Source organism: Vanellus vanellus (assembly GCF_965231255.1).
Source record: "Vanellus vanellus genome assembly, chromosome: 4".
In the NCBI taxonomy this organism is placed as follows: domain Eukaryota; kingdom Metazoa; phylum Chordata; class Aves; order Charadriiformes; family Charadriidae; genus Vanellus; species Vanellus vanellus.
The window spans coordinates 82,582,104-82,609,433 of NC_138909.1; the positions used below are offsets into that span (position 1 = coordinate 82,582,104).

At 41.8% G+C, this 27,330-nt stretch overlaps 1 protein-coding gene across 1 annotated transcript; it reads left to right on the plus strand.

Annotated features, from left to right (window-relative positions):
* Positions 1-375: 375 nt before the first annotated feature.
* On the plus strand, positions 376-16,834 carry AGA (aspartylglucosaminidase). The gene is made up of 9 exons (XM_082482313.1): positions 376-542; positions 2,115-2,268; positions 2,918-3,030; positions 8,800-8,912; positions 9,907-10,021; positions 12,044-12,119; positions 12,970-13,077; positions 15,206-15,339; positions 16,238-16,834. Exons 1-9 carry the CDS (start codon positions 428-430, stop codon positions 16,336-16,338), a joined length of 1,029 nt encoding a protein of 342 aa, XP_082338439.1. The 5' UTR covers positions 376-427; the 3' UTR covers positions 16,339-16,834.
* Positions 16,835-27,330: the final 10,496 nt, after the last annotated feature.

Consider the following 27,330-nt stretch of genomic DNA (forward strand, 5'->3'; position numbering starts at 1 on the left):
AGGCGGCAGGTAAAGATGCTACGTGTGACCCTCACGAGCAGACACAGAAATTGCTCCTGAACACGCTTTATGTTGCCAGCCCTCACCCCACAGCCCTGCCGCCCAGGCATACAATAAGCATAAACTGTATTTTAACCTGCTCCGAGGCCGGGGCCGGGAAGCATCTGGGCTATCCCTCACCACACATTCACCTCTCCCTCAGGAAGCCACCGACAGCCTCACGCCTGTGGGGAGTACCTGTGGACACGGCCGACCGCATCACTCCCTCCGCGGCAGACAGCGCCCTCCGCCGCGCCCCACCACCGCCAGCGGCCGTATCGCTCCGCCGCTCTGGGCCTCCCGCGCATGCGCACTGCTCGGGCTGGGCGCCGAGATGGCGGCGGCGGCGGGAGGCGGCGGCAGGCGCCGGCGGCGGGCCGCGGTGGTTATGGTGGTCGTTCCCCTCTTGCTCGCCGCGTTGCAGCTGCCGGGCGCCGCCGCCTCAGCCGTCTCCCTGCCCGTAGTCATCAACACCTGGGCGTTTAGGAAGGCGGCAGAGACAGGTGCCCCGGCGGGGGAGCGGGTGGGGCAGGGCCGCTGGGTGCTCCTCCTCCTTCTCCTGAGGGGCTGGCGGGTCTCGGGCTGGTGGTTTAAAAACAAAACAAGGCTCTTAGGCCTGGCCGTGCGGCAAGAAGCAGCGGGCTGTGAGGCTGCTGCAGTTTAACGGCTCCGGGCTGCCCCCTGCTCCCCTCAGCGGTCAGATGAGAAACGTCCCTCTGCTAATTACGCGATGGGCAGGCTTGTGGCTTGTTTTTAACGGTGCCCTCGTGAGAGCCGTTCTTGCCTCCAAAGATTTAGGTAGTTGTGAATATTACATCTTTGGAGCTCTTTGTTGTTTTGTGCTGTCTTATTGACAGAGCGGGTTTGCTGGCGGCAGTGTGAATTAGCCGTGAATACTGGTTTTAAAAGACTACCAGGCTGTTTTACCACAGCTGGGCTGTAAATAACCCAGTATGACAGACGCTTTGCTGGTGAAATGGGTTGCCTGTAAAGCCTTGGGTAGGTCAGAGGTGAAATGCGGTCGTGAAAACCGCACGGCCCTTGGTTTGCAGCTCTTGAAAGCTTGTGTTAAGGCTCCTCGCAGCAGCAAAAGGAATGGGATTTGGAGCGGTACTCGTGCTGAAGTTTATAATAAAGACAAGCGTATGTGGAGTTGGATGCTAGGTGTTAAGCCTTGCTTTTCCCTTGGTGCAGGTGGTTTCGTGCAGTTGGCACGTAGCGTCTGTGAAGGGGAGGGTTCTCAAGATGGTTCAGATGGTGCAACAGTTTAGTTCTGCCAAAAAGAGCCGGGCTGTAGGCTGCTGCGGCTGCCCTGGGCTGGGTCTGGTATGGCACGGAGCGCCAGAGCCAGCACAGGGTGGAGGGAGCAGGATCGCAGCCATCAATGGCAGCAAGCTCAGGCAGCTCGGAAAATCTTGCCTGAGGTCCAGCCTTGTGAAACGTCACACGTGCGAAGCCTTCGGGCCCCGTTTATTTGTCATTGGGCGCGTCTGTAACGTCTTACGAAACTGCATCATGAGCTAGGTCCTAAAGAATAGGAGACTAAGGGTTGAGCAGAAGAATGGGGAGACTAGTTTCTTGTATATCGTTTCCACTTTCTTTTTGTTCTTACATAGTTACTGTTGTAGGTTTAGATCACTGCGTGGTTTAGATCTCTTTATTCTGCAGCTCGACACTTAATATTCTCATGTGAAGCTTTTTGGCTGCTTGTTACAACCTTCTTTTTTTTGAAAGTTTTGCTTCCACCCCCAAGAGGCTTTAAATAAACAGTGACAAAGTAATGGTTGGTTATTTAATGTATGGAAGTTCTGATGATTGTTAGTAACACCTTTCCAGTCAGAAAGCAAGCTTAATTTCTCAATCAGAAACACTAATCAGATATGCAAGAACAGTATTTAGAAAAGTAATGCTTTACATTCTTTTGAATATGTTTATATTTTTACTTTCTTTCACCTATTAGCTTAATTTTTATCCCCTTATATAGTGCATCTTCATCATGTCCATCTTTAAAACATTCTTTAAAGCAGTAGTGGAGACTTTTTTTCACTTGTGACAATTATTTGTATTGGTTACAGCTTGGAGAGTATTACAGTTGGGAGGTTCTGAGCTGGATGCGGTTGAGAGAGGCTGTGGCCAGTGTGAGATTGACCAGTGTGATGGGAGTGTGGGATACGGAGGAAGTCCAGATGAAAGTGGAGAAACGACACTGGACGCAATGATTATGGATGGGTAAGAAAACTACATGGAGAAAAGAGTGATCCCTGTGATTTTAGCACACTTCAATGTAAGGGTTGATACAGAGATCTTGTTGGTTTAGGGCTGACTATGGGACAAATTGTAGGCTAACTTGTGGAACTAGAAAAAAGGCTTATCTAATTGGTGGCAGAGTACCTAAGCATGTTTGTTATTGAATCTTTACCTGTAGTGCAGTAATCCAGCTCTAGATACAGTAATTGCAAAGCGGATAGTTTGTAGCATTGTAAGCTTTCCCTTTACATTCATTCCATAGATATTTCACTTCAGGAGCAATTGTCTTCTGTACTTTGTTTACTGCTTAAAGCTGTCCTGATTAAAAAGTAATTGCAAGTGTGCGGTTCATGTTATGAGTTTATGTAACAAAATAGTTACTCTACTGAAAATATTACTGTGAATGGAGTTATTGTTACTTGAGCAACACCCCCATGCCTGTGAAAGAAACAAGATGTGTATGAAGCTTTTCCCTACTAGTGTGATGCCATCTGTCTATGACATAGAACAATTTAAGCAATATGTTAAAGGTGCAAGCTTTCTAATTTAGATGAGAACAGCTTTTGGCTAATAAAAAAATGTACAATTATTCTTGTGTTTTTAATAAGTTTTAAATATTTCTTGTTTCCAGCAACACAATGGAAGTTGGGGCAGTTGCGGATCTCAGGCGTGTAAAAAATGCAATTGGCGTAGCGCGAAAGGTCATTGAATACACTAAGCATACATTATTAGTGGGAGAGTCAGGTAATTATTCCTTTAACTGTTTCCAAGTCATACCCTCTTCTTAAAACACTTCCTGTTAACATTGCTATATATTAATGTTGGTAATATAGGTGGTATGATTCCCTGACAATCAAATTAATCTAGTCAAATAATTTAGAAGTGTTTACTCTCTTATTATGTGTGTATGAATTAGGTTTTAGTCCATTATTTGGACAGGAAAAGAAAAATACAATTTTAGGATCTTGCCACCAGTTTCATTGCAAATATTAACTTGTAATCCCAAGGCTTTGCTAATATCACCGATATCAAAAGTATCAAAGATGGTCCGATATAAGACACTATAGAAGCTGTTAGATGTAAACATTTCATTTAAAACCATGGAGTAACTTTTCTAAGGAATAACAGAATTAATAGACACTACAGTTACATTTTACTATTTTAATATATATTGAGTGTGATTACCATCTTTCCTAGTTTAAAAATATTAGTGAGAACTTGAATGTAAAAAATTACATTAGAGGCTCTACTCTTAGGCTCAACAAAAGAGCAAACTGGAGGAATAGTTGAGCTTTTAACATATGAGCTGCTGCTGTTAGAATAATTATGGTTTCAAGACAGATGTACATTCCAGGAAGGTATATAAGTAGTGAGTGGAAGGTTACTTGGCTCACAGTTAAGGACTTTTAAAACGTATGTGCCTGCTCAGAAAGAAATGTGGAGATAAGCGTGGAAATAGAAATCTGAGCATTAAGGGTGAGTCAAGTGCTTTGAAACTGATAAGAAAAGATAAAAGATTCTTGAAGGAATTAATGTGTACAGAACGATAGAAAAATAAGTGCAACAGCAGTTTTTTGATGGAGTAAGCGCAATAGAGGGAGGTGAAGACGTTGTTTGACAGGTCTGAAAAGAGAGAGATAGGTTTGCAGATTCTATTTAATTGAAGCAGTTGGCCATGATCGGGTTACAAGAGGTTTTGGTAAGAGAGATTTCACAGGTGATCCTCAAAAAGAAATTGGTCAGGTGTTAAGTAGAGGAGGAAGAAATTCTCATAGTACTCCTGTCCCCATCATTGGTAGTTATCAAAATATTTTTAACTCTTGATTGGTACAAGGAGCAGAAAAGATAAGGAAGATGAAGAAACAGAATAATTAAAGTGCTGATTTAAAGTATATTTTCTAGCCTAAAAAGAGAGCTCTTCGCATAATGGAATCATGTGGACAAGGCTGTTATGCTGAGTCCTTGCTGTCATTGAGAACTTCTCCAGAAGAGACTGTCAGCAGTAGTGGCAAAAGAAAGGAAAGCTGAAGATACATCTGAGAAAAGAATCGGAGATAGTGATAAATGTTAGTTAATGAATCAAAGCAGTGGAGAAATTGAGAAAGAATAGAATTTCTTGTGAAGGAATGTATTTTCTGTGGAAATAGGAATTTGGATAAAGGTTGTCTTTACCAGGTGAAGATTGATAAAGAGAAAATAGAGCTATAGCTTCAGAAGAATATGTTTAAATCTTCAAATCGGTATGTGAGAGAAACAGAAGTTTGCTTTCTGAATAAGAATATTTACATTTTCACCAGAAAAGCTAGCTAGAACAGTAAAACCTTTTCATATTAATATATATATAATCTCTGCAGGCTTTTTTTATTCAAGATGCGAAATTGCTGAGGTTATTCCTTATTCTTTCCCCAACAACTAAACTGCAATTTCATTTGAATATATTTAGTGATATAATCCAGGAAAGTCTACCTGTCTCCTAAAATTTCTTTTCTATAAGTGGTTGACACTAGAGAGGAGGAGGCAAGCTGTGGCATGCGTTAATTTTGTTTAGTTGATCATTATTATATGTGTGACCAGTACATTGTTCCCGGCAGTAAAACTTTAGTGAAAGTAACATTGAAATTTTTGTTTTCAGTGTTAAAAACACTGAACATTGAATCTGTTAGAGTGCCATCAAAACTGAATAGTTTTCACAGTTCTGTTTACTTTGACTCACAAAATTGAAGTTTAGGTATTTTAAAAGCTTTGCTATGTAGAGAACTTAAGTAAGAGGATGCATTACAGAATCACAGAATGGTTGAGGTTGGCAGGGACTTGAGGTCTTCTGGTTCAAACCCGCTGCTCAAGTAGGGTCACCTAGAGCTGGTTGCCCAGGACCATGTCTGATGTGTATTGAATGTCTCTAAGGAGGGAGACTGGACAACCTCTGGGCAACTCGCTCACCCACAGAGTGCAGAAGTGCGTCCTGCTGTTCAGAGGGAACCTTCTCTGTTTTGGTTTGTGCCCATTGCCTCTTGTTCTGTCGCTGGGCACACAGAAAAGGGCCTGGCTCTGTCTTCTTTGTGCCTTCCCTTCCAGGTATTTTTATACACTGATGAGATCCCCCTGAGCCTTCTCTTCTCCAGGCTGGACACTCCCAGCTCTCTCAGCCTGTCCTGATAGGAGAGATGCTCCGGTCCCTTCTTCATCTTTGTGTCTCTTTGCTGGACTGCCTCAAGTATGTCTATGTCTCTTGCACTGGGGAGCCTCAAACTGGACACAGCACTCCAGGTGTGGCCTCCCCAGTGCTGAATAGAATCATAGAATGGTTTGGGCTGGAAGGGACCTTTAAAGGCCTTCCTGTCCAGCCCCCTTGCCATGAGCAGGGACATCTTCAACTAGACCAGGTTGCGCAGAGCCCTGTCCAACCTGACCTGGCATGTTTCCAGGGATGGAACATCTACCACCTCTCTGGGCAACTTGTTCCAATGTTTCACCACCATCATCGTAATCAATTTCTTCCTTCTATCTAGTCTGAATCTCCCCTCTTTTAGTTTAAAGCCATTACCCCGTGTCCTATTGCAACAGGCCCTGCTAAAAAGTCTGTACCCATCTTTCTTATAAGCCCCCTTTAAGTACTGGAAAGGGCTCAAAGGTCTCCCTGGAGCCTTCTCTGGGTTGAACAACCCCAAGTCTCTCAGCCTGTCCTCACAGCAGAGGACCCTGGAGCATCTTCGTGCCCTCCTCTGGACCCGTTCCAACAGGTCCATGTCTTTCCTGTGCTGAGGGCCCCAGAGCTGGAGGCAGCACTGCAGGTGGGGTCTCCCCAGAGTGGCGTAGAGTGGCAGAATCACCTCCCTTGAGCTGCATTTGATGCAGCCCAGGATGCGGTTGGCTTTCTGGGCTGCAAGTGCACATTGTTGGCTCATGTCCAGCTTTTCATCGACTGGTACCCCCAAGTCCTTCTTGGCAGTGCTGCTCTCAGTCCCTTCATCCCCCAGCCTGGGCTGATACCAGAAGTTGCCCCAACCCAGGTACAGGACCCTGCACTTGGCCTCGTTAAGCCTCATGAGGTTAACATGAGTCCACTTCTTGAGCCTGTCCAGGTCCTTCTGGGTGGCGTCTCGTCCCTCAGGTGTGTCAACTGCACTACTCAGCTTGGTGTCATCTGCAGACCTGCTGAGGGTGCACTTGATCCCACTGTCTGTGTCAGCGAGGAAGATATTGAACAGTACTGGTCCCAGTATGGACACCTGAGCAGAGGGGAAGAATCACCTCCCTCAGCCTACAGGCAGCGCTTCGAATGCTGGAGCCCAGCTTGCACTCTTATCTGCCTTTGCTGCAGGGGCACATTGCTGCTTGACATTCAGCCCCTCAGAACCAGGTCTTCTGCCAAGCTCCTTTACCGCTGGGTGGCCCCAGCATGCAGTGGTGCACTGGATTGTTCCACCCCAGGTGCAGGACTTTCCACTTGTCTTTATTGAACTGCATGAGGTTCTTACCAGCACATTTCTCCAGCCTGTCAAGATCACTCTGGATGCCAGCATAACCCCCTGGTGCTTCAGCCACTCTTCCCAGTTTTGTATCATCTGCAAAATTTGCTGAGGGTACATACATTCTGCCCCATCATCCAGATCATTAATGAAGATACTGAATGTTACTGGACCCAATATTGACCCCAGGGGTACACCACTACTTACTGGCTCCAGATAGACTTCATACCGCCAGTCATCACCCTCTGAGCTAAGCCCTTCAGCCAGCTTTCAGTCCACATCACTGTCTGCTCATCCAGCCAATGCTTCATCAACTTCTCTTTGAGGATCTTATGGGAGACAGTGTCAAAAGCCTTGTGGAAGTCAAGGCAGCCAATATCTAGATTAGAGCAGTTGCTCTCTCCTCATCTACCAAACCAGTTCTTTCATCACAGAAGGTTAGCAGCCTGATCAAGCATGACTTCCCTTTCATGAAGCCGTGCTGACTACTCCCAATCACCTTCTTGTCCTTCATGAGCTTGAAAATGGTGTCCAGGGTTAGTTGTTCTGTCATCTTCTCAGTGATCAAGGTGAGGCTGACTAGTTCTCTGGTTCCCTGGATCCTACTTCTTGCCGGTGGTGTAGTTTTTGTTGAACACCTATGGATAACCACGCTGATCAGTTCTTGCACTGTGAAAAGATCTGCTTTCTCCATTCGTTGCCTAATTTCTTTAGGACAAATCTTAGAAAATAAGCAATAAAGGCCGTGTATACCAATGTATAACTGAGTCTGGTGAGGGATGTTCAGTGCAGAATGATTACAAGTGAAGAAAAAATGAATTATTTTGGTTATCATCTGCCAAGAAATTTTCAGGTTTGTCTCCAACAGACAGTAAAGTTTGATATGTGCCTGACCTTTTGCCTTTTTGTACTAGCAATGCTTAGGCCAATAATATAAGTAAAAAGTTCAGAGAGTAAAAATGACTAACTCTGCTTCCTGCAGTGGAAACAAGGCTTCAAAAGTCATGAAAGAATGACTGACAAACATGCACAAGCACAATTTTACCTTAACAAAAAAAAAAAAAAAAAAAAAAAAAAAAACCAAAAACACAACAAAAACCCTGCCTGTTTGTTCTAGAAATGGGAAAATAAATATCTGTTTAATTGAAGCTGTCAGTTTTCTTTTCCTCTGAGTGCAAAGGAACTTTAATTGTGTCAGATTTTAAGAAAAACCCAGAAAAGCTGTCCAGAAATAATTGAAGGCTTTTCTAAATCCTTGGACTGGAGAAGCCCGTTCAGCTGTGTGTTTTAGTGACATTATTATCAAGGATTGGTAATACAAATTCAAGCTTCTGAATCTAGCAACAGTATCTGTTACTAGGTAACGTCAAAGGTATCTACAACTAAAAGATGAAAGAACAGTTGGTCTTTTTTCTTTTCCCTTTCCCTTACTATAAAAGCCATTCTTAGAACTGTAGTATTCTTTTCGTTGCCTGTGTTGGTATTTCTTTTGCTCCCTTGACACATGCTATATTAATTTTCAAAACAAGGAAGGAATCACTTTTAACGCTGCAAGGAAGAAGTGTGCTATGATGTGTCTGGTGGATTGATTTCTGCAAGTATCAGTGTTTTAGTGGCAAATGTTGTGCCGCTATGTTACTTACATTTCATAAAAGCCTAGCTTTTAAAGGAAAATATACTACTATTTGTAATATTTATTTAAATATTTCTGTGACACACAGAGCCCAGGCCACTCTTGCTCCAGGTTATTTGTGTCCAGTTGAATAACAGAGTTAAATTTGTTTTTCTTTCAATGGTAAAACTTATATGTGTTAACGTAGTTATAGTGAATTGAGGAAATTTGATCTTGCTGGTGAAGGGAGAGTTTGTTACTGCAGTTGTACATCACTGTAATGGCTGATACTGCTCCCAGAAGACGTATTTCTCATCTCTGTAGAGAATGTAGAATTTCTTGATTTCTAGATAACATTACGTGAATGCATTATCATGAAGTATATTAAAATGTGAATAAGTTAATGGTTTTGGTTTTGTTTTGCTTTTCAAGCCTCCCTGTTTGCTGTAAGAATGGGGTTTCCATATGAAGATTTAACTACCCAGAATTCTCTTTCGGTGTATTCCAAGTGGCTTAATCAAAGCTGTCAGCCCAACTACTGGAAGGTACGGTGCAGTGGTGGTGGTGGTGAAGGGGGGGTTTAGAAGGTCAGCAATGCAGCATTGCCTCTTTCTTTCAGCTTATATTGAAGTTGTGCTTTGCATGTGAAGGAAAAAGAAACTTTTTCTTATTAAACAGAACAAACTTGGAATTACCAAGCATTTGGTAGACTCTGGAACAGTGTCTGTCTAGCTCTTATTTCTTAGATCCTGCTGGTTTTGACCTTGCTGCAGTAGCATTTTGGTGGGGGAATTAATTTTTTTTTTAGCTCTAAATTTGGAAAGGACTTCTCAAAGATGCATGTATAGATTTCTGAAAGAAAATCTTACAGTTGCAATTAAGGTCCTTAAATAGTTAGGCTTTATGCAGCCTGTGAACGCATCAGCTTAGTGCAGCTGTCCGTTAAACTTGCCTATTGTGGTGAGGTTGGTTTGTTGCTGTGATATTATTTTTTGTTTGTTTGTTTTGGGATTGCTGTTGCAGATATTGACATGTTTGTGCATGGTCTTCATTGTTTCTTGGATATGAAATGCTGCATTGCTGAACCATTTTTATTCAATACATAATTGTTTTTCAGTTGGGAAAGTACCGTGACTGTATACTGACTTGTCTAGTCAAGATATTATTGTCATTTGTAAAAGAAGCTCAGTTCATCTGGTTGAGTTTTTAGCTTGAAAATTTTCTTCATTTTGCTGAAGAATGAGTTTGGGGTTTTGATTGTTGGTTTGGGGTTTTTTTTACCTGTCAATTGAGCAAAAGAAACTCTCTAGTTTGAAGAACATAACTTTCTAGTAGGAAAATTTTTTTACCATATAATACCAGAAATCAGTCTTTATTCTTTAAGTGACTCAACTTGTGGGATTTCAGTACATCTGTATAATTTAAGTATTGGGCATCTGATACTGTATAGTAGATGATAGGTATTGATTGTAGTATTTTTTAAACTTATCTGTAATGAAGCATAATGTGTTATTCATGCAAATCACAAAATAATTACAGAATGTGGTACCAGACTCTTCAAAATCCTGTGGACCATACAAACGGCCTGAAAAAGTAACTTATAAAGAAGAAGAGACCACCTCACAAAGAAGTGTTCATAATCACGATACTATTGGTAACAACTTTTGGTAACTCTGATGTTGATTTTTTTTTTTTCTTACTCCCTTACAGATTAAATCATACTGAGTTTAAAGAACAGTATTTCATATAGGCATTATTTCCTATTTATAGCGGTTTCAAGATTCTTTTAGTTATGTGTGAGGATGGAGAGCCTAAAAGTAGGATTTGTTTCTGTTTTTCCAGTGCACTGGCTGCACAGCCACTTGCTTCATTTTTGCCCTTAGCTATTTGTTTGTTGCTCTACTGCTTTTCCCTCAGATACCTTGGCATAGTTGCTTGGGCAGCTATGGATGCTTAGAAAACTGACCAAGGTTAAAAATAATTATTTTTATCTTGATTATGGTTAACTTAGGTCAAGCCTCCCCTGGCGTGCTCAGGACAACTTAAAAGGCTTTGCGGTGGTGGAAGAAATGAGTAAACAGTCCTGAGGCCAGGCAAAAGCAATGTTTGTTGAACAGTCCTTAAACTTGTAAAATAAAGCTTGCTTTCATTTTTCTTCTATTCTGGCTTTTGACTAAATCAATAAATTTCTACAGAAACTACTGTGCTTAAAACAGGTTAGCAGTAGTAGTCCCAAAAACTTCTAAGAGTTTACTGATTGAGGACTGTTAATTGCTAAGCCTATAAGCTGATTAATGAGCAGATCAGACAAAGGACTGGAACAGCTACAGATTCATGTCTTTCAAAGCTTTAAGCTTTGTAGTCTTGAAACTTGCACTTCTTGGTTTAGTCTGGATTTTTCTTGGTTTAGCAATTCAGAACTTTTTGCCTCACAGTATTTGCAATACCAAGAATTGAAAAGTTGTTTCAAGCATGAATCTTTCTTCTTTGCTTCTAGTCCACTGTACTAATAACCAATTAACATTCTACAGAAGTCAGGCAACGTACCAAATTCTTAAGTTGGTAGGTAGCTTTCTCTACTGCAATTTAATGTCTTTCGTATGTGCTAGAAAACTCAGAAACTGTGGAGTGTCAGGATGAGAGAGGAATCTGCTAAATAAATATAATTCCGGAATTGATGTATCATTAAGTAGTCCTAAGCTATTTAGTAGTAAATGATGGCACTTATATTTGTACCTCAGGTTCTCCCACCCCGTTTTTTTATATATGAAACATCTCCTTTACAAACACATTTTGAGAAGAGTCTTCATTCAGAAAGTATTTAGGAAGCTGGTAGGAACTGGTACCCTTCCAGTCTTTTTGCAGAGGCTAACAGTGGCCACACTCAGTGCCTCTATACTTTTAGCTGCTACTGGTCAGGAGGCCTTCCTATGAGAAGGAAGTACTGCTTAGTGAGGTCAGAGAACCGCAATTCAGCTCCTTGAGTTCTGCTTCTTGCCTCTCATTTTGTACTGGAATTTGATGCCAGCCACAATCTCTGCCCTCTCTTAAAGAGGTGCAGTCTTGCTCTATGGAGAAGCAGCTGATCCCAAATCCTGTTCCAAGTGGCAATCTAAGCTTCTCTGATATGAGGCAGTGGCTTCCTTATCAGCACCGAATTAGCAAGGTGTAGGCTCATCCACACGTTTGATTCCCTGTCCTGTAATTCTTGTTATTTTGGTAGGCAGTATGTCACCTTCTGCCAAATTGAAGCTCATCTTTCTGACTTCTTTTTTTTTTCAATCTCCCTCAAACACTATTGATAATTTCCAAACTTTGTTGTTCTGATGGTAGCCGGTGGAAGATGTGGTGACACTGGGTGCTTGTTCTCTACTGGTTAACACAGGTGTATATCAGGAGACAGTGGCTTCTCGGGCAGCAGTAACATACAGCTCTGAACAGCGTGGCACACAATGGTTTAGATTCCATTTTGAGCTCTTGTAATACATCCAAAAAGTTTCCAAATGTGTTTTAAAAAGAACATGATTTTTTTTAGGAGTACAACTTTTCTTTCTTTCAGGAAGTCAGTAACTTGAACAGTCTGGGTATTGTGGTTCTGTTTGATAACCATAGTGCGAATTTAATAAATTTGTCAGGAGCGTTCCTGAATATGTTTCATCCCTGTTGAAAATTTTAGGTATGGTTGTAATCGGTGCAAGCGGAACTGTTGCTTCTGGGACATCTACTAACGGTGCAGTCCACAAAATTCCAGGGTTAGTATCTCTAGTTTTACAAAAAAGCTTTTTTTCCCACCTCACTTCCCCTGCTAAGCTTATCTAAAGGTTATATGTTGTAGACTGCAGTGATCACAAAATGGCCTTGCTTATTTCTGGGCACTGCCATAAATCCTAATGCCGAGAAACTGATTCAGTTGCAAGATGATTTGTATTTGTTTGAGGGATTGCTTGTTTTTCAGCTTGCTTAATTCAACATACAGAGACACAAACAACTGGCCCGGTTTTGAGGCAACTTGTAGGGTGAGGCACCAGAGACGAATAAGCATTTTGGAGAGGTGCACAGTCTCCAAAAAAAATGCATGTAGAATCAGAGCCCCAGGCTTGTATTTTGTCTTTGAGATTTATTTTTTTTTCTACCCAGTTAGGAATCTTGTCTGTCAACCAAGTTGGACAACTTCTGGATTTAGGGACAAGTTATTAAATGTACTAATGTCCCCAGTTGCTTACTGTTACCCACTGGCTAAACCTTACTGCCCTAACAGTATAGTAACAAACTGCCCTGTCAGTACAATAACAAACATTTGGGCATTGGAGCTGGATTAAGCCCCAGGTCAGTCAGGTTATCACAGATCACTTTAATTAGTAGTTTTAAGAAAAGAGTTCTGACCGCAGTGGAGTGACCTCTTTACTTGTGCAGTTCTCCTGTGGGTTTAACGTGAACCCAGCTGGAGGCAGTACGGTTGACAAAGTTAAACGTGTGCCCAACTCATAAGAATGTGCCAATATCAAGCCAAGAGCTATTACATTAATGCAATCCCACTGGGATTAGTAAATTACGGTTTTCTATAGTTTCCGGTTTTTGGTATTTTTACATTGTTCACTACAGGCGTGTAGGAGATTCTCCAATAGCTGGAGCGGGATCCTATGCGGATAGTACAGCCGGAGGAGCTGCAGCCACTGGGGATGGTGACATCATGATGCGCTTCTTACCCAGGTTTGTCCTCAGGGTAGACTCTGCTAGCTTTCTCTAGCAAAATGTGAACTCAGCAAATGAAGTAATTGATTAAAAAGACAGTCTGACTTACTGGCTGCTGAAGTGGGAGTAAGGAAAGGAGCGGAAGGGGAGAGAACAGTAGGAGAATCAAGTCATCCTTATGATCTGTCTTAAAAGAAGTGACTTCTTAAATATCTTGATGACAGATGCCTTAATACTGCCATGCTGTGAGCAAACAGGCAGCAGGTAATGAGTATATTCCCCATCTGCACGCTTTTTAATGGAACTGATTAGCTTTTTCCCCCTCCGAAGTATTTTGTTGTCTGGGAAATGGGTGTTATAAACTGTAGAAAGGATGAGGGGCGAGTCTCAGATTACTCGGGAAGGTGGGGAGATGTCACTGTAACAATCCTGTGTGATTGCAGTTCATTTGAAGCTGTGCTGTCGTCATGGTTGCATAAACCTGCATAAAATATGGCTGTTCTCATGACTGAGTCTTGACAGTCGCTCTTGTGGGTCGCTCTCAGCAAGAATGAGTTACGGAAGCCGGTGCTGAACATAATGGGCACTGATGCTTGAAGGAATATATAGCAGTGGCCTTCGTAGCACTCAGGTGCTTTTTCTGAAACTGTGGCAGTTATGAATGCCTACTAGCTGTTGCATATTTACCAATGTCCTTAATGAGTTTCAAGCTGTTCCAAGTCAGTCTTCAAATACAAGGCAGTTGACAACTTCATGAATTATCCTGAGGTACCGGATACCAACAGTAGTAGCGAGCCGAGCTCCGCTATGAGGTTAATCAATAAAAGCTTACATTACAGTTTAGCAGCCTGAAGGATTTGGCTGTAACGCTTAAAACATTTTGTGTTGCCGCCTATGGGTTTTAGAAAACAACTTGGACTAGATAGTTAATCACAGGTTCCTTGTAGATGCAGATCTTTCCTAATTCCATGTTATTTAGATATTCCCACATGAGAACGAAGAATAGAATTGACCTGCCAGAAGGGAAGGAAGTGTCAAATACACAGCGAAACTGCTAATATTTTCTGTCTGCCTTCTTTGAGATAGTAACATCTTACTGAGTTTTTGATTAGTGAAGAGACCCCTGTGAAACACAGCTTTATATTCAGGTAGTTATCTTCAGATAACTTGAACCTATTTGATAGTTAGAATAAATCAAAGATAATAGGGAGTCTCAAAATGCAAGGAAAGTTCTCTTCCATGGTACTTTGATAGCATTTATAGTTAATGCTATTTGTAGATGAGTCTTAGTGTAACAAGAGTTGGTCTTGGTACATGCATCTTTCATCAAAACAAAATCTAGTGTTGTTTGCTTGTGAGTTATATTATGCATTATCTTTTAATCTTCAGGTTCTGAAAGAAAATGACAACGAAAGTAATTTTTTTGCCTCTGAGGACATTTTGGAAATGCAACTGATTCATCTCAAGCAATGCCCATATAGTCATTTGTCTAACGATACTGTAGATACAAAGGAAGTTAATTTTGATTACTCTTTCATTTAGAGTAAGAATATTTTTTTTAAATTGCCTTGCAGAAAATTTGGAAGTGGCTCAAAGTCTTGATCAAAACATGGTACCTTCATAATCATGAAATAAAGAAAATGTGTCAATTTTGAGGTTTTCAGAAACTTTAGTTTTTTTCTGAAAGTTTTTTAATGCTTACTGAAATCAGTAATGTAACATTGGAGGTCAGTTTTCTTCCAAAAAATTAACTTCACATTGGCTTTTTTGAAAACTAGTAATATCTTTTAATGTCAAACTTAATCACGCAACAAAAAATTAATCCAGTAACTCTTTAACGGCTTCTTTGCGGTTCTTGAATTGACTTGTTGCTTAGGCTCTTCTGCTGCAAATGATCAGTTATCCCATGCTCGGTACTGCCTTAGAATGAGAGATGTCATAGATGACTTATTGCAGTCCCTTTTAGTCCTTTTTCTAACTACTTTTCATGTAGAACTTGAGTAATAATTGCCAATATGACATTTGGCTAAGGATTATTTATCATGTGTTTTCCTGATTCAAAGGAATCAAGGTTTCTCAGTGGTATTTTAGGATATATTACCTGAGTATGGCTAACTTTCTGGGTGTGGGGTTGGGTTTTTTTCAGTTATCAAGCTGTGGAGTATATGAGGGTGGGAACAGACCCAACAGTAGCCTGTCAGAAGGTGATTTCCAGAATCCAGAAGTATGCTCCAAAGTTCTTTGGTGCTATTATATGTGCCAATACAACTGGAAGTTATGGTATGTATTTTGCTTAACAGACAAAACTTGTTGACCCTGTCTAAGTCATGGAAGTACAAAACTGAAGGTGGATTTTAAAGCAGAAGTTGATGAATAGTAAACACTGAACTGGACCTTCACTCTGCCCTTTGAAAACCTATTTGGCAGAAGTTAATTCTTTGAACACTGCAGCAACACTGGCCATTCGTAATATCAAATGCTGGTCAGCAGGGCAACTGTGTCCTGGGGTGGACTTGAGAGATTTTAATTTTTCCTCTGCATTTTGATGTCTTAGACTTTCACAAAATTTATGCAAGTCTTAGTAAAAATCAAAAATATTTACAACCTTCATGTGTTTTCCTGGACTGTGTATGATTAATTTGAAGGTTTTACAAAAGAATGCTTATGCTTCCCCTAGATATGGCATAAGGCAGGGAGAATGTGAATGTTAAACATGACTTCAAAGCAATCCAAGATCAGCCTTTGTGCCAGGCATCTCATTAGTGAACTCTTAGATCACTAGGAAATACAATTTGCTAATCAACATGGCTTATTTAGTTAGACTGCTTATTGCTGTTCTTTGATCTCTTATTTCCCATAGTTCTGTGTTTAAGAGATTAGTGTTGGAGGAACTCATTAAGTTAATCAGGATTGAAAGAGAGAGAGAGATTTTCCTAACTTACGTTACTGCTTTGAATTGTATTATAAGGGCATTAATTGCCCTACAGCAGTCAATAGCACTGTATTTTTACTTAAAAATTAACTACTTTCAAGATGTCTTGGGTTCAACAGATTGCAAAAGAATAATTACACCATTGTAGTAGAATTAGTAACTGGGTCTTTAGATGATAAAGTACAATGACAAAGACACTAATGCTAAATGTAGCAAATTATACCCTTTTTTCTTCTTCTTTCCTAGGTGCTGCCTGTAATAAAATTCCAGGATTCACTCAGTTTCACTTCATGGTTTCTAGCCCTTTACTAAGTCAGCCAACTGAGCAAGTAGTAGATTGCATTTAATTTCTTTTATCCTCTTAACATGTGAACTTAGAGGAGGAAAGTGCTAAGGTTCCCCAGGTGTTACTTTTTTTAATTGACTGTTCATTTTCACTGTTGCATAATCATGTGAAGAAGTACAAAGGTATGTTGATGGTGCAGCCACTACTTCACTGTTTCAAATAACTTCTACTTTATTATGGCTTCGTGTAGTGCAACTAAGCTTAGTCTGTAGCTTCCTAATATAATTATCTTGGGAAGTTATTTCTAAATGATTGTAGACTGGTACTATAATCTAGAGCGATGTTTAAAATCCTGACTGTATGTAGTTTGAGGGAAATGAACATAATTGCAAAAATTACAGTTAGTGCTGACGCTTCCACAGTTAGCATAGGCAATTCATCTCTCCTGAAAAGCCTACATGGAAGTGAAATGGCTGAAATTGATGGGCTTCACTACTGAGGCCTCTTAAGTCATGAATTTAGTAGGCACTACCTTACATCCCAACTCAATTTTTAAACTTTCGCAAACCTGACAATCAACCTGTGCTTTTAAATACCACAAAAAGCTATCTGCTGTAGATTTACTTCCAAGCAATGCCAAGTTTCGCCTGCTTTTTGGGGAAAGTAGAGCTTTGGTCACTGGAAAAAAAATTTCAAAGAGAGCTCATAAAGTGGACAAGTGGTTATATGTGTACAAAGAGACCACGCGTCTGATGGCTCTTCTAGTCTGTCTGTTTTCATAAGAACTAAGTAGCCAAAAATGATGAACATTGAACCGGACCTTCACTGTGCCATTTAAAAACACATTTGGCAGAAATCTGGACTAGAGGGCAGGGAGCAGGAGGGGGTCTGCGTCTACACGTGAGCCTTATTTTGAGAATATTTAATTGTCATTCTAAGATTTAGTCCAAGTTTTCTTTTCTCTTGAAAAGAAAATTGCAGGTAAATGCTGACAAGCAAGCAAGAGAGGTTGAAGAGTAGTGGAGAAGATGTCAAAGCTTTAATTAAGAGATAAGAAGCATCTCCTTGTGGACCTTTCTAACTTGTTTCACAACAGCTGAGAATATGTTTGAATAGAGAGGACATCCAAACATCCCTGGTAGTACAAGCCTTCAAGGAGTGTCGCGTTGACTCTAACTGGATGTGAAGACAGGTGGAAATCCTCCTGTCACCATTTTTTGTAGTGGAGGTTAAGTAATGAGTCTTAATCACAGTGATTTCGGTGTCACTAATAGCCTATGCGCTTGCCCTTTCCTGTAGCACATCTACCCCTGCAGAAGAGCAGTTGCACACCGAGAGCATGGCAGTTAGGGTTTGCCTTGTTGTCTTCCTGTGTCGAGCGACGCCAGGATTCATTTGTAATAGAACTTCAGCGTCCTGAGGATTGTTCCATAAGTATTTGAAGATCCGTTTGATCATTTTTTAACTGAGTGGCTTGCATTTGATTGAATCTTTGCTAAACTTGAGCCAGGAAAAGTTAAAAGAGGGGAACAAGTAAAGTGAGCGTCTTGTCATGAACACTTTAATTATTCTTTGTCTAATTGAATAAAATTGGGTAATAAAAGCACATCCTTACTGTATCATTTATAAGGTTGTTTAGATGCTTGTGTACTGTGCCTTAGAATGATTGTTGCCTTATGTTCTGAGCTGGTATCTTTAAAAGCTGGGAAAAAACCTCCAAACTAGAATAACCATCTTTAATGGCCAGCTGTTGAACTTCATCAACAAAGTCATTTATTTGGTGATTCACTTCTGTGACTGGATCTTCAGAGCATCTCATAGCACAGAGTTCACTGTAGGCCACAACAAGCTTTACTCAAAGGAGCTCTTACTGAATATATCTGTAGTGGTTTCAGGTAAGTTTTGTACCTGCCCGACCTACATCCCTTCTGCCGTGGCTGTGGTGTCTTCAGATAACTCAGGCAGTCAAGTGCAAATAGATTAATAAAATCCCCATGATTGTTACTTTGAAGACGGCATTGTGGACTGCGAACATCGAAGGTTCGGTGCTGGCAGCCGAGTGGCCGTGTCTCAAACCGCTGCAGCTGAATCCACCGGGATTCCTCTTTGAGAGCGTCCGGGAACATCCGTGGTGGGCTTCCTAGTGTGCGTGTGCTGCTGCGTGCTGGCTAGTGCGCGCTCAGGGAGCGCCGAGTGGCCCTGCTGAAAGGGCAGAGTGCTCCCGAGCAGGGGAGTCGCCAAGTTACAGTTCTGACTTACTGCACCGTCAGCTCATCTATACGTGAACTTGTCTCCGTGAGACATCCGCACTAATACGTGTGCTTTAATAATGTAGGTTGCTTTGTCATGCTGAGTCAGTTATCATAAATGAAAGGGTTAGTTTGTGTAAATGATTTTAATATATTGTTAATTTGACGGTATATTAAATTATAATATTTATAAACGTACCATTCTGAATTAAAAAAACAATGACTTTATGTTTTGTCTTAAAAATATTAAAGGTTGTTAGTAGTAGTGCAGTTCTTTTACTCTCAAACTTTTACTACAAAATACAGAAAAAACCTACACAGAATATGATTGTTTGCAAGTTAGTGGTACAGTTGAGTGCATCCTGTCTATAACATGGGGGGGTGGGTTAAGTCCAACTGTGTTATAAGTTCATTGGTGTCTAGCTAGCCTGCTTTTCTCTGTTTCTGTAACTTCTTCCCAAATTATGGCTTCCTCCGTGTAAACAGAAAAAGAATCTTAGCTCAGTGGTCTGGCTAATAAAGCCAACTATGCCATGTTTTTACACGCCACGGAATTGTTCTTTAATAAAGCGATCTATGTGAACCCTGACAACGTTTTGCATGCGCTTATTGAGGAAAGCTTCCCTGTCGTTTCACTGTTTGTAGTTTACCACTGAAATATGTCCTTTCATCTGTAACTGCCTCCATCGGGAATAATTCACGTTTTCAGAGAATTCAAGGTTGGTCTTTCAGATGGAATCTACAAGTAATAGTATATAAACTGGAGTGAATCTATTATCTCTTCACAGGGTAAAAACAACAGTGGTGCCGATTGCTTTTTAACTTAGAAATGCTTTTAGCATTTACTGTTTGGGTTTAATTATCGCAAGGCGGCTGTACCTCATTAACATCTCTTCATCCTTGTTTTGAAACAGAATACGTGTAGGATTTCAGTTCTATGAGCTGTAGCCTGTGCGTGTGAGGAAACATCAGTGATAGTTAAATTTACTCTCGCTCGAATATAGCAGTAGTATGTTGTACGTTAAGCGCTGAATTACCAGTGTTCTCGCAGGGGGGTCTGTTCGTTCCTCTGTGTCGCTTCCGCTCGATGTACAGCCAAAGAACACGACTGCAGTGCGCAGGGGGCGGATGCGGCAGACCGCGGGATGCTGAGACCGGCTTTGGCACCGTTGTTTAAGCTGCTGAGTCAGGCAGCAAACTTTTTTAGACGTTCATGTACTTAACAATGTTTGCTGTGTTTTCATTCTCTTTTTTTTTTTTTTTTTTTTTCGCCTCCTCTGACAGTTGGAATCAGCGCAGGTGAATACACCTGCTGGTGCCACGCTCTCGCCGTGCCATTAGCTGACACCTTTACAGGGACAGGTGGTGGTCTGTGAAATAAAAGTAATAACAACTTCAAAGTGTCCCCAGTTCTTCAGGGAATTCCTGTTACTGGTGACTACTTTTTTTTTTTTTTTTCTAGTAGGATAGGGAAAAATCTTTGAAAGAGAATTTTTTTATTATACTTTTCCAGGTAGAGTTTTAGAGAAACAATTGTGCTGTTAAAGTCAGGGGGTTTTATTGGTTAGAAATGGAGATTTCGGAGCTCTGCCTGGAAAAAACTTTCATGTGTTAGATGAAAAGGAAGTTTCTTGTTTTCACTCTTTGCATTTCTAATTCTGTTTGTCACTGAATTATCATTTTGATTGCTGGTGCTGTATAAAAAGTAGTGATCCGTGCAACTTAAATGTAGTTTTGAAGTTGGGTTGCATTTTATATTTCTATTTTCTTAGTGTTTGTCTCTTGAAGATCGTAATGAGTAAGAAATTCAGTTCAGCAAGAAATCCAGTGGCCTTGGTTTATTTGAATCTTCTTATTTGGTTTATTTGAATATTCTTATGTACAGATGGGAACATATGTACGTGTTCCAAGAGAAGCATACAGGGGGCGTTACAGAACCGGCCCTCCCAACAGGACAAAGGCTTTCTCTGAAAGAGTGTCCACTTACGGCTGATTTTCCGGCTGCATTTGCAGCTGTGGTTGGTCTCTGCAGAATGTCCGGGTAACTAAACAGGAAAAATGCACTGCGGTACTCTGACGCTTTAATCTTAAAAGATCAAAATGCTTCAGATATTTCTCTGTTGCAGGGTTAGTAACTTGAATTCATAAATGTCTACGGTCTCGGTTACAGAGGAGCCGTTTGTCAAACACTGACAGATTTTTGTGAATTTTTTTTCCAACCGGTTAATTTCTTGTAAAAGAAATGAAATTACGTGGTTGCATACAGACGTTTATGTGTTACAGTAGTATTTCATAATATTATATTAAGCAACCATAATATTAGATCAGCTTGTAATTGCAAAACTGAAATGGGAAATATAAACTCAGTAATTTCTCTCACATAGAATTTTAGGATCCGGATGTTTTATTGTTTGAAAGTCTGAAGAACGTTTGCCTTCGCGTTGATTTCCACAGGCTACGTTCCCACATTCATTTGACTCCCGGTCTTCACTTAAATTGCGGTGTGGGTTCTCTGTTGTTGCACAGGACCCTGACAAATCACATTCTCTTCAGCTCTGCGGGATAAACAAGGGTTTTAGGCAAAAAATAACTTGGGGTTTTTGTTTCCTTTTTTGTTTCTGCTTGTCACGCAACTTCTGCACCCCTCCCCGCCCCCCACTCCTGCCCCCTGCAAAAGCAATTTCATCTGAGGTTCAAAGTAGATTTTGGGATGACTTGCTGAGGGCTAATGTCACGTACTGCTGATGCCATTTCACACAAAGTCCGCTAAATCACCTCCAAACCAAATAGATGTATTGTTCATACTCGCTACGAACTACAGCGATGTTTAAGTACTCTCTGGTCTGTCCAAAACCTCCTTCCGTGTATTGGCACGCTCCTTTTCCTACATCCCTCCTCTGAAATCAGAATACTACTGATGTGGGTTTTTTTCCTGTTTTCCTGCCATTAATGGTACTTTGTATTTTTCTTCAAATGTGTGGCTTGTTGCTTTATGTTTTCTCCGTATTAATTTGCTTTCTTGTTGCTATCAGCACACCTGTGCCGTTATCGTGGCTTTTGTAACACATTCTGACTACACCCGTCCAGGTTCAACTGTTGGTTAATTCTCTTTGTGAAGTTTACTTTGTGCGTGATGTAGACTGTTTTGTATTATTATTGCGGCAAGTAGTATTTGTCGGGGAGGATCCAGGCTCTTCTTAAAGGTGGAATAATTCCTCAAGCAGTTCAGTTGGTCATTTTTCTTGATGTTTGAGAAGCCTACTGGCTACTTTTGGGGGGAGAAGGGGAACTTAAGGGTTTGGGTTTTTTTGGTTTATCTGTAAATAGAAAAAATAATTGTTAATAGTGTATTGTCCTAAATTGACTAATAGCGAGTTATTGATTTAAATGCTGACTGTAGGAGTCGCGTTCTTGAGGGCGGAGGGAGGAATTACTCCAACTGAGCAGCAGTATCACAGCAGATTCCAGTATCGCAGTAGTAGGGATTTAGGGTTATCCTTGGCTAGGTGGTGACTGCTTATTGTTCATAAGTAGATGCTTGAGGGTATGTGTGGTTATTTATTAAATACAATGTGAGGGGCTATTTGAAAATAAAAATGGTTGTGCTGCTGGCTTAATGCAGCTCCTGGATATTCATTGGTACGAGAAGAATTCCACGGCAAATTGTCGTAGATCATCTGTGAGGATGAAGGTTGGGTTGGCAGGCTAATACATAGAGAAGTAGAAAGGAACTGAAACTTCCCATAAATTAATATTTTTATCTGCAGCGCTTTTCCTGAGCATTGAGGAGCAACATAGAACTGACAGTTTCCTGCTTTTGTTGTGTAATCAATTCATTATGTAAGAATTTATTTTTTTTTTTTTCCGGAGGATTTACAGTAATAGATGAAGTAAAGCATTATAGATTAAAAGAGTGAAGTATAAAGGGTTATAAACAAGTCTAATTCATTTGCAGTCAGGTGTGTTTTGCTAATTTGGTTCCTCCTGAAGACTAATTTGTATGAAAATAAATTAGATTGGAGTAGCTGCAATGTTAACAACCTGCAACTGTTTAAATTCAGTCTGTACCCGTTCTTACAACTCCATCAACGTGAAAAGTCCCGCAGCCTCAGCTCTCGGCAAGAGTCACGACAATTTGTGTTCCTGCTTAGTGAAAGCGATAGCCTCTCAAAATGGGTCTTTAGGGGGTAACATCGCTTTCCCACATGGGCTTAAGGATGTTAACGGCCTTTAAGCGATTTCTGTGCTGCTTCTTGTCCCTGCCCTCTTCCAGCACGAGCTGGACGGTGCGCGTGTGCGCCCACCCAAACGGCTCCATGCCAGACCCGGCACTTCAGCCTCTCACACCTCCGTCTGCACTGCGCACTGAGTGACCTCGGATCGGAAATCGGCAGGGAAGAGCTCCGGGGCAGTTTGACGGCAGCTGTTTGCAGGGGCAGCACCTCCGAGCCCTCGCGTACGCGTGAATCCCATCTGCATTCCTGTCAGCGGAGCTCCTTGGCTCGGCGGCGCAGCAGTGCTCATAAAATCCACAAAAAGCAACTATCTCGTGGTGAAGCGCTGAAGACAAGGTTACGTTTTAAGCTTCGGCCCTCTCTGGAGTATGGTTTCACCTGGACAAAGATTTTGCTGCCCCAAAAGGGGCAGTTCTACCCCCATCCTCCCGTATGCACTCTCTCTTCAGTTACGCCCCTGGTTGTGGTGATTGTGGATCCGCTTGCTGGTCTGCCTGAAAACTAATTATTTATTTTTTCTTTTTTTTCAGCGCGTGAGCAAGCAAGCTGTCCTGTTTCAGCGTGCAGCCGCCCAGCTGCTGATACCAACACAAGGCAGACCGCAGGAAGGCGCAGCAGGGCGCTGAGGAGCGCAGGATATGATCCAGCTGGTGGCAGCGCGTGCTTAGATTGGCAAAAGCGCTCTTCAGAATTTTCCCGCAGGCTGAAGTAAGATGCCCGTCTCTTTACAGGTTTCACGATTCAACCCTCAAGTAGGAGCCCATCCTACTATTTCTCCCCAGTAAAATTCAGTAAGAGACATGAGAAATCAGGATTTGAATCCCAGGACTGGCACTACTTCAGGGAGTGTTCTCATCAACAGCTATTGCCGCGGTCCCCGTATTCTCTCTTCTGTCATGTAAATATTTAATTATTTACCATAGGTTTCCCGTTTTCAGGACAGGAAAGCATGGAGTCTCCATACAAGCTTTTTCTGATGGCCCTCTCTTTGTTAAAATGTGAATCTGAATTTCTTCTGACCGAGGAGGCTTCATAACTTCGATGCCGTGCTTCAGAGCAACTGCTGTTCCTGCTATGCGCTATGAAACGTGAGCACCGTGACCTCGGACTCCTTGACTGGCTCTTTAATTGAAAGTCGCGGCGAGACGAGTTTTTCGTTAACACCGCTGTGTTTTGGAGAGACTGCTCTATTGGGCTCTCCGGGGTTTCTGTCACGGAGGTGCCTGGGTACGGGATCACGATGAGGTTTAGGCAAGAGACAAGTGCCAGTAGCTCAGCGGAGCTAAGATGACGTCTCCAATCACATTCAAGAATAGAGCGACACCCCTGTAACTTAATTTGCAAAATCAAGTCTCTTTCAGAGTTGAGAATAGAAGTTTGATCTTGCATAAAGTTGTACTTTTGCAACAATAATGTCGTGCCTCACTATGACAAATGCAAGTGCAAATGCCAGATAAATATTCCAACTGTTGCTTATAATTGTCACTTATGTACCTTTGGTCAGCTATTCACAGTACGCCAATCAGTGTCCTACTTCACCATTATGTTCTACTTTGTAGCTGTGATTTTTCCAGACTTAGCATTTGGGAAGAACTTCAAATACCTGCTAGGAGTTGAGGCAATCTGGTCGTATAATAGACCATCTCGTAGAAGTGCCTCTAAAGCATTTCTCACAGTGAATAACAAAATCACTGAACAATACAGAATTACTGAAGCCGTTAGTCTCAGTATGCAAAGATTAGAGGGCTCCATCCTCAGTAAGGGAAAAGTTGCCCTTTCTTGGGAAGATCCAAAAGGGACTCGGGAGTCGGTGTTTTAAGCTTTCTGGAGGCCTCGGTCCTTTGTCTCAGGTGCTGCTTTCTAACTCTGTAGGTATCCCAAATCTGTACGTCTTTCTGTTGGTGGGGATGCCTAAACCGCCAACTCCTCATGCTGGGAAGCTCTTAGGCCCTCAAGCTGGGGTCATTCTCTTGCCCTACTCACGCCAGGGCTTCATGCCACGAGGACGCTGACGCACTGGATGCTGCTCAGCAGATGGGTGGAGTGAGTCTGCGCGTCTGTGGCTTGTCACGCTTGTTCCCATCACTGTGCTATTTTACGTGAAACGTGAAAATCTGTGTTCAAGTAGTAACCTGCCTGACTATCCTAAAACACTGAGGCTGAAGAATCTTTTCCTCCTTATTGTCCTATAAAAAGTTGCCATTCATTTATACAAAGTGATGATTTCTATGAATTTATAAAAGCTTTCTACTATTTGCAACATCCAGGAAACGATATTTTCAGTGGATATGAACAGTATTCCTTAACTTCGCTGCCTTCGATGAAGCAGGACCAAAATCCCAAATAACTTGGGTTTAAACACAGTGGGAGTCAGTGGGGTGTACCTTTCATTTCCAGAGCTGATGCCGTTGAGCTCTGTCAGCACTTGGCGGCTGGCGCGAGTGGTTCCTGACTCGCTGGTCAGGAGCGGCCTTGAGCCCGCAGGGAAGGAGTCGGGGCTGAGAGCCGCAGGCTTTTGTTTGTTCTTGTTCCTAGGAAAAAAAAAACCCGACTTCGGTTACAAGTTTTCCAGCGGTAATTTCTTCAATCAAGCGGCCTTAAGCAATCTGTAAATATAGATTGCCTATAATCACCTAAGCTATCATTAAAAAATTCAGCTCAATCAGCAGAGGCTGCTAGCTGATTGTCACCCGAGACCTGGCAATTAACGCAACGACTAGTATTTTTGACAAAATAGCTGAGAGTGGCTTGATTAATAGTGCCGTCCCAGGAATGGCCTTTTCCGGTATTTATTACCATCAAAGCCGTCAGTCCGGCATACCCGGTTATTTTCAGGAGACTTTACAACAGGTACAGCTAAATGGATATCGGGAAGATGGGCGTCATCTGGCTGCTGGAGATTTAGGGAACGGAGTTCAAGTGCTTCAGTTTTTGCATGCACTTCACGTATTGATACAACAATAAATTAAAAATAAAGTTCACCCATCTCGTGCAATGGATCAGAAGCTTTAAACTGAATTTGAAATTGATGTGTACTGGGTAACGCCCAAACCGAGGTCTGTGTAGAGCAGCGAGGGGGGAAAAGGTTGTTTGAATTGCAGTTGGTTATTGTTGTCGGGGCTGTGTTCAGTACTGCGCTACCTCATGCATTACGTTCACACCAGCAGCACACGGTGAGCCGGGATTTGCTACGTAAAGTTTTAGGTTAGTAACCAAACCACTCTTTTTTTTTTTTTTCTTTTTTTTTTTTTTTCCCTCCTCCTTTTGTGTGCGCTGCAGTTTCAGGGTTTTATTTCCACCTGCCTGAGTTCCACCTTCTGTTTTGTCCCATAACTTCTTTCCTCTTTCTATTTTAACCCATAACCACATAATTCCTGTTGTAGTCTATCAAAGCAAGTTATAACGAGCAAAATACAAAGCGCTGAAACTTCTGTAGTTACTGTAGTATCTGTGTACCTGAATAGCTTTACGGCAGAGGCATAGAATTTCTTTTCGGTGCGTGGTTGCATCGCTCTGGAGAAACAAGCGAAGGCGGGCGGCGGAGCGCGCCGGGGAGAGCCCTGCCTGGCTGTGGGCGCCGGGGCCGGCTCCGCGGGAGCCAGGATCCCACAGCAGCCGGCGTCGGGGCGACCCGTTCAATACAGCGCCACTGAAAAAGGAAAACCTTTTCCCCATCTGACTACGGACTCCTTTTGCCTTCTGATTCCTTTTCAGTGGTTGTGTATGTCTGACAAAGGTATAAACGTCTCTAAGGTAACTTCCTGAAACCCTCCGTCCTGATTGGGAACTTGCTGTATGCTGTTGCTGCCCCTCTTAGCGCCTGATACTGGATTAACCTCCTTAGAGTCATCCTGAGTAATTTATGGGGAGGGGGAAAAAAAAATCAGTCCCTTTTTTTTTTTTTTTTTTTTTCATTAGGGAATTCAGTTTTATGCAAACACAACTTGGAGAAGTTGTGCTGCCGTAACAGTAAATATTTCTGTTCTGGTCCACTTGGAGTCAGTTCATGTTTTTAAGAAACGCATTTGCTGGAGGGCTGCTGTTATATAAAGGCAGTTATTGTGTATGTGTAGAGCCTCGTCCCGTTACACTATTTTAGACTGATTAAAACTAAGCCCATCTGTTTTTCTAGTGAAGACGAACTGACGTGTAAGGTGAGGCATCGCGCGGGTTTCTGGGTGCAGACATGCGGTGTTACAGTTCTAGGAAATAACTGCACTTTGGAAAGGAGCTGAGAAGTGGCAGATACAGTGCCAATAGCAGGAGCTACCGGGGAGAGCAAAGGGTAAACTATATGTTCTGGGTACGTGATAAGGTAAAGAAAAGCAATAATGGTAAGTGCGTTTTTTTTTCTCATTTCTTCTTCGCACAAATGGATTAGAAGCTTGCTTGTACTTTTTTCACTTTTACACTATTCATCTACAAAGGCCAGGATTTGCTTAAATGCTGTTTCTCAGTTACAGTTAAAGCAAATTACACTGTTACCTTCAGGACGACTCTGTGCGGAAACACCACCCCGAAGAAGTACAACCCACCGCCTTTGCCTTCAGAGCGGAACTGCCGCTAAGT

Excerpts from the sequence above, each read along its gene's own strand:
- AGA (XM_082482313.1), top strand. The coding sequence starts at position 428 with ATGGTGGTCGTTCCCCTCTTGCTCGCCGCGTTGCAGCTGCCGGGCGCC. Across the intron at positions 3,031-8,799 it reads ATTATTAGTGGGAGAGTCAG|CCTCCCTGTTTGCTGTAAGA; the intron begins GTAATTATTCCT and ends TTGCTTTTCAAG. Across the intron at positions 15,340-16,237 it reads CAATACAACTGGAAGTTATG|GTGCTGCCTGTAATAAAATT; the intron begins GTATGTATTTTG and ends CTTCTTTCCTAG.